Here is a 9,905-nt window from a genome sequence, read left to right as displayed (position 1 = left end):
ATTTTTAAATATTTTGGACATTTTTTAGAATTTTGTAAATTTGGTTCAACAAAATGTTGGTTCATAAGGAAAATGAAATTGCCAAAAAACTTGAAGAATCATGCACTAAAGATGGAAAGGAACTTGACCCCAAAATATCTGCAGAATTCCTTCATGAACTTGCTTTGGTTTACAAAGAAAGAGCTTTAAGTTTGGAAACTTTAAATGAAAAAATATATAATAAAAAAATGTGTGTTTTGCAATGTGCAATTTTGTTAAATGCTGCTATAGTTCGAAATCCTGAAAACAAAAAAGAAATTAAAAATATTCTAAATAAATTTTGCTTTGAATTACTTCAGATATCAACTGCAAAAAATAAGGGTAGCGAGCTTATAAAAATTACAAGCAAAATTAAATGTTCAATTACTACTATGAGAGAAAATATTGCAGAATTATCAGGAAAAATCAAAATTATTCCTGAAGATGCAGAAAGTGAAATGTTTCTGAAACTAAAGGAGGAAAAAATTAAAAAAGTAAAGGCTGTACAAATTGAGGTAACTCAAACTTTTAGAAATATAATGCAAGATTTATGTAATTTATGTGTCACTGTAATGGGGGATCCCCCCTGTAAATTTGCTTTGGTGGGACTTGGATCGCTAGCACGACAAGAAATAACAACTTACTCCGATTTTGAGCATGTAATTGTCCTGGAGGATGGATTGAAAAGTTATGAAAAAGTGAAGGAATATTTTAGGTGGTTTGCCTTGATTTTTCAAGTTATTTTAATTAACTTGGGAGAAACTATTATTCCATGTGCGGATATACCAAGTATAAATGGTGGAAAATATTCTGTATTCAAGTTTTTTGATGCTCATACACCTCGAGGGATTTCCCCGGACGGGATGGTGCCTTATGCATGTAAAAACCCTCTGGGTCGACTATTTGAAACAGAAAACAATAAACCTCCACTTGAATTAATTCAGCCTGCAAGCATAATGGCAAGTTTTATTGAGTCAGAAGAAGATATTAAGAATGGATATCACTTGGCTGATATGCTGACGATGTCATGTTTCGTTGCCGGAAATCTTGAAATCTACGAAAAATTTGCTGTGTTGGTTGAAATAAAACTGGAGCATATCAAACAAAATGAAACAAACGTTTTTTTTGCCTCGAACAAAAAGGAAATTACCGAAAACTTTAAAGAGTTTGATATTTTAAACAGCTTTAAACGCTTGGAAGACTCAAGACAATATGTTTTAAACATTAAAAGAATTGTCTACAGAACTTCAACATTGTTTATTTCAGCTCTTGGAAGAAAATATTGGATTCGATTATTTTCTTGTTTTGATATCGTGGAGGAATTGTTTAAAAAATCATTGTTTAACTCAACTGAAAAAATCAACTTACAATTTGCTGTTGCCGTTGCTTGCGAAACTCGCTTAAAAATTTATGAAAGAAAGAAATCACAAGATGAAATGGTTTTAACTACACAGAATCATTCTGAGATTATTGAAGAAGTTGGTATAAAAAGCATTGTGGAGTATTTTGTAATTATTGCAGCTTTGCAAAAGAATTTGCAACTTTTTGATGAAGATTTAAAATTATTAGCTGTTGCACAAAACAGCCTTACTGGTTATTTAAAAAAAGGTTTAGAAGTAGATTATAGACTTTCTTCATTGGTTTTGTACCACATTAACCAATTTGAGAGAGCAATACAAGAATCTATTAAACAACTAAAATTGTCCAACAGTGAAGACATGTTTCTTAATGAAAATATTGCTATGTCTTACTTGAGATTGCAAGATTATGAAAAAGCTGTGGAGCATTTCAAGATTGTGTTAAAGGGTGATTTATCTGTGGATAAAAAGGCAAATATCACCTGTGCTTTAGGTGTCTGTAAATCATTACTTAACCAATATTCTGAGGCTTTGATTATTTTTAAAAAAGCCTTAAAATTGCATTTAAGCATTACACAAAATAAAGAACTTGATCCGGGGGTTGCTAATGCATACACAAATATTGGAAATTGTGAAAGACAGTTAAATTTAAGTTCAGATTCTATAAAAACTCATGAAAATGCATTAAACATTTATAAACAGCTGGCATTAAAAAAGAATAATATTAAACAAAGTTGGGCAGGTGACATAGCTCTTTGTCTTAGTAATATTGCAAACTGTAAAATAGACCTCAACTCGCATGGTGAGGCATTTTGTTTCTATCAACAATCACTTGAATTGTATGAAAAGATTTCAACAAACCAAGTCGTGGATGTTAATTTAGCTCGCGTGTATTATAACATTGGAGCTTGTAAAACCAAACTTGAGTATTTTGAAGAAGCAGTTGTATATTACAATAAAGCTCTGTTAATCTACACAAATACTTGTGCAGCCTTAACAGGTGATAAAGAAACAGCAAGTGTTTATAGAGGGATTGGTCATTGTAAGCTAAGGTTAAAATTTTTTGACCAAGCCTGGGAAAACTTGGAAAAAGCAAAAAAGGTATACGAAACTTTGCCTGATAATCAAACCCAGGTAAATGATCTGGCCCAACTATATTATTACATGGGTGCTTTAAAAGTTGAAGAAGAAATGCACCAAGATGGAAAGATGTACTTAGAAAAATCTTTAAAATTGTTTGAATCATTACCAAACCCAGATAAAAATTTAAATGTTGCCAATATATACCAAGAAATGTCTGTAAATTATCATAAAATGAAAACCCAACCTTTAAAGGCTATAGAATATGGGTTAAAAGCTTTAGCTGTATGTGAATCTGTATCAAAAGACCAAGCAATTGATATTGATATAGCAGATACATATCACTTTTTAAGTAACTATTATTATGCTGCAAATGATTTTACTAATGCATTGCATTTTTGTTATAAGTTTTTAAACATATATGACCATATATCTGTTTCTAATTTATATAAAAACATGCCATTAAGGCTTGCAGCTCAATGGGATATCATAGGAAAATGTCAACACGAATTTAAAGAATATACTGAAGCTGAAATAGCATACAACAAAGCCATTGAAATGTTTGAAACTGTATCACCATACCCTTTTTATCAAATTGCAATGGCTTGTAGAAACCTAGGTGAAGTTAAAGTTCTCAGTGGTTTTAAACAAGAAGGGCTATCCTGTTATCAAAAAGCAATTAAAGTTTTTTATCAAAGTAATATTGCAAAAAAAGAAAAAAAAGTTGCGAAAGTTTACAGCGACATAGGAAATATTCACTTAGTAACTCAAAACTTTGATGATGCAATTTTGGCATTTCAAACTTCATTAGAAATATACAAAAATATATCCATGGACATTTCTATAGATAAATATGTAGCTACTTTATGCAGTAGTCTTGGCTCGGCCCTTTTTTGTACCTCTCAATTTGCACAGGCTTTGAAGTATCTTCAAGCATCACGAAAAATTATTGAGAAGGGGAAATTGCATGAAAAGTTAGCATCACAAAATTTACTTAATTCCCAATTGTTAAACTTGATTGACTCTGTCCCATTTGATGTTTTTGTACAAAACTTTTGTATTTACAAAAATTAATTAGTTACAAAACAATGAATGGTTAGTGAGTTATTGGGAAACATTTGCTTCATAAAAGTTTGTCTAATCAATTGATGACCAGTAAGTTTAATCTGAAGACAACTTAACTTTGGACAATTCAATCCTTAAGGTTTTTTTTTGGTGAATGAAAAAATTAGGAAGGTACGAGGTTAATTTTTCTAAGCCAGAGTTGTTGACTGGTGAAGCAGTGTATGGGTTAAATTGACATTGGACCAACAATCTTTGTATATATTTTTTTGTATATATCTGTATCCTCGATGTGGAAAAGTGGAATGCGTGACTTAAACATAGAGTAACATCAGTTACTTTAATCCAGTCTCCAGTTGCCTGTGGAAGTTTGGGATATTATAGATTATAATTGCCCGATAACTATTCTGCTGATTAAGTGCTGGCTCAGCAGGAGTTCATACTGTTTATAGCGCCTTACTCAAGGGCACTACAGCATGAGAGCAGTGGGGATTGAACCCATGACCTCATGTGTGGTGTTGCAAGTGTTTTTACCACTACACCACACATATATACATTTTATGTTTTAATTTTAGTACCAATTACATTAAAAACCGTTATTTGCGTTTGTTACCACTGTTGCCAACAATTATATTTTATTAAGATATGTTTAATGTTACTTAATATGTAAAATCACTAGAACACTTTACTTTCAATACAACTTTTGACTATACATCAAATAAAACTTTCATATATTTTGTAACTTACATTTTTCCACAATTATTTTATTTGAACTATTTTTTAATGAAACGTGGTGATTAATTTGTAGACTTTATTGCTCTAAGGATCTTTATTTTTTTCATTAGATAGGTGTAATAGTACATTTCAAACATTTAAAAGAAAACACCATATTTAAAGAAATGTTATTATAGTAAAATGTTAATACATAAATAACAATGGTATGCTTTAAACAGAAATGGTCCATAATTCCAATTGCTTGACCTTTTCATATTCAAAACAGGGAGGCACATCATTCCATTTAAGAACATTTATGCTTATATCGAAAGATATCATTTTACATAAAGATTTTAGTTGTTTTACAGACGATATAAAGTAATCATATTGGCGACAAGTGACATCTCGATCTTCTAGGGTAAAGTTTAACCGCTTTTCAAGAGAAATGTAAAAAAATAACAAATGTGTTGGGGATAATTTCTTACTAAACTGTATTATGTTGTATATTGTGCCAAAAAGAGCATTAGTCAGCTCATCATCATAAATACAATCACAAATTATTATAACATTAGGCAATTCAGTGTAAAGGTTTAACAGTTCTTCCCCCTTAAAATTAAACCAATCAAGAAGTTCAGTTTTGATATAGTTATCACCAGAAATTATGGAATTATATTCTATATTTTTTCTACACAAATCCACTATCTTTGGATCATAATCTGTACAAACTACTAAAGATGCAAACTGGGATGCAAAAATACCAGTAAGACCAACTCCACACCCCAATTCAAGTACACGTTTCTCATAAAAATGTTCCTGTTTGCTTGCGATGTAATCACACATAAACAAAGCACCCCTCCAAACTTGGAGACCTACCATTGGTAGGGTCGATTTCATTTCATGATAAATACAAATAACTTCGCAATTTCTTGCAGCATTTGGTAAAATAAAATCACCATCACTGTCTGTTGTCAGATTGTTGATATCATCGTATTCCACACATGAAGATTTAGTTTGATTACTTTCAGAACATTTAAACACAAAGCGAGATAAATGGTAAGTTTTAGAGTTGGGTTTTATGATTTTGTTAATATGGACATCAGATAACACAACTTCATCTTCATCCATTAGTTTTGCAAAAATCGATATGCCTAAACAAACTATAAAAAAATAACAAGTACTTTGTAATACTTTGTATTAATATATCTTTATTTACATTTTACTAAAAATATGTTATACATAAACCTGTCAGCACAACATTTTTTAAATTCACATTTGAAACCAGTTATGTGGTATCATAATCTAGACTTTTAATTTAGGATATTTCAAAAGCACACGGTTTAATTTAATGCATTAATAATATAAAATTGCACTAAAATAAGTGAGAACTCAAAAAATCCAGCAAGCATAAACACGATTTTTTTAGTTTATTTCAATAAAGACCATTTTATTTGATCTTTAGCCGATTGCAAAACTTGAGAAATAGTTTGTTCTGTTATGGGAATGTCATCTCCTCGCATTGCAATTTGGTCAAGGACATTTCCCGCTTCGACTTGCATGATAACTCCTCCATCTACGATTTCATCGACAATTAAAAACACGCTGTCGATGTGTCGGAGAAGTATCCTCTTTTCCACGTTTTTTCTAAGCAGCATGTTAACAGAATCATACAGGCAACTAAGCACAGACATTAGCATAAGTTCATTTTCTTGAGAACTACCGACTACATAGAAAAATAAGTCAACATTGCCTTTGTACACAACTGTAAGCCCTTCCAATAAGGCAATTTCGGAATCAGATTTGTGGGTTTTGTTAAAAACATTTTTTTCAAATGCTTTTTGTTCTCGCAAAGTTGGGTAGGTATCGTCATAGTATTTTGCAAGAAGTCGTTCCCCATCATTGTCAAGAATAATAATTGCTTTAATTGAATATAAACTTGGTTCAGCCAAACCTTCCATTGTGGACTAATTAAATCAAGAATCGCGTAAAACTTAAACCTTCCTGTAGAAACAAAAGTGTAAAAATAAGTTATTGAACATTAAAACTTAAGAACATTTTTCAACTAAACTAGCAGTTTGTTTGTCCTGTATTCGGGTTGATCGGTTTAATGCTTACTACTTTTGTGCCATAGTCACCCATGGCCATGAAGTCATTACCATAAACATAAGCACTCCTGCCGAACCATTACCCATTCTTGGCGGGTTACATATTATGGAATAAAATCAACCTGCCAAAGGGTGGGACGAAATATTATCTGCATTGGGCAGTAAAGTCGACCTTATTACATTTCTAATAAACTGATAAATAAATACAAAAAAATGTATTTACTTGACCAGCAGCATGGGGTAGTCAGAACACTTGCTACACCACCATAAGGCCGTGGGTATAATTCTCACTGCTTTCATGCTGCAGCACCCTTGAGTAAGGCGCTATGAACTCCTGCTGAGCCAACACTTTAATCAGCAGCATAATTAGTAATTCCCAGGCAATTATATTCTAAAATATTCCAAACCGCTAAAAGAAACGTGAGACTGGGTTGGAGTAACTAATGTTACTCTATGTTTAGGTCTCGCATTCGACCTTCCTACATCGAGGATAAATATATATACAAAAAAACATGCGAACTAATAAAAATGTGTTTTTTAGTTAATATATTGGTGCACTATACTTTGTCAATAAAACTTACACGTTTTTAATAATGAACAACATTAATTTTAACAAAGCTTTACAACAAACTGCTACTAAGTCTAAGTGTGGGTTTGTTACTGAGTTATTTAGTTTGCTATTATCGTCAACAAACAGAAAAACGTAAACTTAAACACGTCGCGTTTTATAAGATGTTTATGAATTTTTGCAGGGTTTCCATGTATTTGTCAAGTTTCCAACTATAAAATAAAAAAACAATGTTTTTTTTAAATCATTTGCAATCAACGAAATTTTATGTCGTACAAAGACTATTAGCACACTTTGGTATTTATTTTTCGTTGCAATAGTTTAAAAAAATGTTATGATTAATAACTTGATTATCTACTGACTAGGTAAGCATGAAATAAACTCTAAAAATAAGTTGCCTTATTATTGATCAAAGTTTTTGTTGTATATTATCCTTTTTTAATGTTTGAAAGACAATATAAATTTAAGCCATAACACAATTGTGTTTTTTGAAATGTTATTACAATATTGCACCAGGAAGTTGTACATTAAAAAAAAAAATTTACATAGAAAAATAAATGCAAGTTTTTAATTGTGACACCATATTACTCATTCAAAACAAGAGCGGATAAAAAGATGAATACTATTAAAATTACATATAAAATATTTTAAAAAAACAGGAGATTGAAAAATAATATGTTACACAAACATTTACTTTACATAGCACATTAAAAAAAATATATATAAAAAACTGCACTCTGTTTTTTCTAATCATCTTCGGTAATTGATAAATTTCTGATTTCTTGTAACGCATTTCTTACACTTATATCGGCTTTGTCTCCGATCTCAATATTCATTTCATCAAGGCAAGTGGTAAGTGTTTTAATTGACTCATTGTAACTCCAGCACTAGTTAATAAAATATATATATTTATTCTGGCAGTAAAAAGGGAAGACTTTATCGGCTTAACAATAAAAAACATTTGTTACTCCATCCTAGTCTTTCCTTAGTCTTGTTTGACAAATTTTGAATATTAATAATCAGGCTGGTTGATGAGATTTTAAGTCAGCAAAAGTAAATAATGTTTAAAAATCTTAATTGAATTTGAAAAAAAAACTTACTTGGGCATTTATCATTGCTTCTAATGAAGGCTGAATGTAATTAAGTCGATCGTCATAAAAAAGGGGCATCTCATTCATTAATCTATCATTTTTCGTATCAAAGTCATTCTTTACAGGTTCCATATCTTTTCTGGCCTAAACGAAGAGTAAATATTTAAAAATAAACCAATCAGTTATTGACAATATAGTTTTATGTAACTTATTTAGTATACTAACCATTTCAATTTTAACAACTATATTTCCTGTGTGTTCACTTTTTTCATGCTTTTCTAGCTTGATTTGTGCTTTAGTATACAACTCAAGTGCTTTCTCCCTACTTTTTATATGTGCTGCATAATTGGGAAATATTGTGTTGTACTTTTTCATAGGCTCCACAACACTTTGATGCAGCATAGCACTCTAAACACATCTTCAATTTTTTAAACTAAGGAATAAAAATATTTATATTTTAACGCCATAGTTTCCTTTTATGTTGAAAAGAAATAATTATTTTGTAAAATTAAAAATTTTATACCTTTTCCTGAAGAAGCTGTTCATTATTTGACATTGCAGTTTCAAAGGGCTGCAAATTTTTTGAATCGTTGTCACTCAATGAGGTAATTACATCTTGTCCTAGTTTTAGACTGGCTTTACCATATTCAGTAATAGAACTTGATACTTTTTTAGCATCTTTGTGAATTTTTTTACTGGCCTCTGCAAGGCTAAAATCATTAACAAAAGTAATTTAATAATATATATAATAGAAATAAAGATAAATGTATTTGGGCTACTACTCATTAGTATAAATTTGGATCATGATAAATTGACAATTTTAATATTTTCTCATAACAAAGTTCTCCTTATTTTTTAGATTTCTTAAAATATATTCACTCTAACCTAACTTGAAAACCTTGACAATGTTGACATGATTCAAAAATTTGTGAGCTGTGGCTCGAAGATGTTTTTAAAAACATTTAAATTACAGTAGAAAATTTTGTTATTGCATTTTTATAAACAATTTTTTAGAAAGTATTTGAAATAAAATATGCAATAAATCAATTATTTTTTTAATAATAAGCAAAAATATGTTGTTGTTTTCCTTTTGTGTCAATTTTTTAATTTTACAAACTAAAACCTATAAAAAAATAAGTTGGGCTATGATATATCATATTTTCCAAAAAAACAAAACTCACTTGCCATTGTTGCCTAATTCAAAATCATTTTAAAATAAATTTTAGAGTGTATATAAATTTAAAAAAATACATTGATTCTAAATAACAACAGTTTTTTGGATATTATTGTTAAAAAAATATATATTAATTGAGCCGAGGTGTCTGCAGGCTAAAGTCAAAAGTGTCTGGCATACTAGATTTTTTCAAGTTCCTCTTTTTTATTGTGAATAGTATATATCATTTAAAATTTTAGAAAAACCAGATGCATAAAAACTAAATTTTAATTATGAAAAAATTAAAACACAAAGACTGGTTTCCTTACTTTTGCATTTTTGTACATTCTCTTTCAAAATCTCTCTCCTCTGCTTTTGAAACCAAACTTTTTCTTGTCTGTTTGTTGAATATATTTCTGCAAAAAAGGGTGAAACTTAACGCCAATTATCTTAAATATGTCATAATACCGTGTGATCATTAATATAATCTTATACTTACTTAATCATGTTATATTTTGATGAAAAACTAAAAGATAACGCAGAAAAGTGAAAACGACTTTGTTTTCTTTTTGATGCTTTTATTTAACAAAGGCTGTGACATATTTTCGACCAAACGCACACAATTGTTACAACTCCTACTTCAAAAAAAGTTTGATGCAATGATATATAATAAACATTATATATCATTGGTTTATTATATATTATATATATATCATTGGTTTGATGTCATTAATTTTATTTAACACAAACAAAAAATAA

General features: G+C 29.8%; 3 protein-coding genes across 3 annotated transcripts; all 3 read right to left on the bottom strand.

Annotated features, from left to right (window-relative positions):
- Positions 1-4,319: 4,319 nt before the first annotated feature.
- On the bottom strand, positions 4,320-5,359 carry LOC145751681 (methyltransferase-like protein 22). Its single transcript, XM_082567879.1, has one exon. The coding sequence runs from the start codon at positions 5,355-5,357 to the stop codon at positions 4,464-4,466; it is 894 nt and encodes a 297-aa protein (XP_082424005.1). The 5' UTR covers positions 5,358-5,359; the 3' UTR covers positions 4,320-4,463.
- A 30-nt stretch (positions 5,360-5,389) lies between these two features.
- LOC145751682 (coatomer subunit zeta-1-like) lies at positions 5,390-6,344 on the bottom strand. The gene has a single exon (XM_082567880.1). The coding sequence runs from the start codon at positions 6,185-6,187 to the stop codon at positions 5,657-5,659; it is 531 nt and encodes a 176-aa protein (XP_082424006.1). The 5' UTR covers positions 6,188-6,344; the 3' UTR covers positions 5,390-5,656.
- A 982-nt stretch (positions 6,345-7,326) lies between these two features.
- On the bottom strand, positions 7,327-9,748 carry LOC145750333 (bridging integrator 3-like). The gene is made up of 6 exons (XM_082566335.1): positions 9,646-9,748; positions 9,476-9,562; positions 8,517-8,703; positions 8,219-8,401; positions 8,003-8,137; positions 7,327-7,789 (listed from the first exon to the last, which is right to left on the bottom strand). Exons 1-6 carry the CDS (start codon positions 9,651-9,653, stop codon positions 7,649-7,651), a joined length of 741 nt encoding a protein of 246 aa, XP_082422461.1. The 5' UTR covers positions 9,654-9,748; the 3' UTR covers positions 7,327-7,648.
- Positions 9,749-9,905: the final 157 nt, after the last annotated feature.

Source organism: Corella eumyota, chromosome 4 (genome assembly GCF_963082875.1).
Source record: "Corella eumyota chromosome 4, kaCorEumy4.1, whole genome shotgun sequence".
In the NCBI taxonomy this organism is placed as follows: domain Eukaryota; kingdom Metazoa; phylum Chordata; class Ascidiacea; order Phlebobranchia; family Corellidae; genus Corella; species Corella eumyota.
The sequence above is the reverse complement of the archived record's forward strand: the minus strand, read 5'-3'. Positions and strand labels throughout refer to the sequence as shown.

Excerpts from the sequence above, each read along its gene's own strand:
- LOC145751681 (XM_082567879.1), bottom strand. The coding sequence starts at position 5,357 with ATGGATGAAGATGAAGTTGTGTTATCTGATGTCCATATTAACAAAATC.
- LOC145751682 (XM_082567880.1), bottom strand. The coding sequence starts at position 6,187 with ATGGAAGGTTTGGCTGAACCAAGTTTATATTCAATTAAAGCAATTATT.
- LOC145750333 (XM_082566335.1), bottom strand. Across the intron at positions 8,704-9,475 it reads GAATGTACAAAAATGCAAAA|CCTTGCAGAGGCCAGTAAAA; the intron begins GTAAGGAAACCA and ends TAATGATTTTAG. Across the intron at positions 8,402-8,516 it reads AACAGCTTCTTCAGGAAAAG|AGTGCTATGCTGCATCAAAG; the intron begins GTATAAAATTTT and ends AGATGTGTTTAG.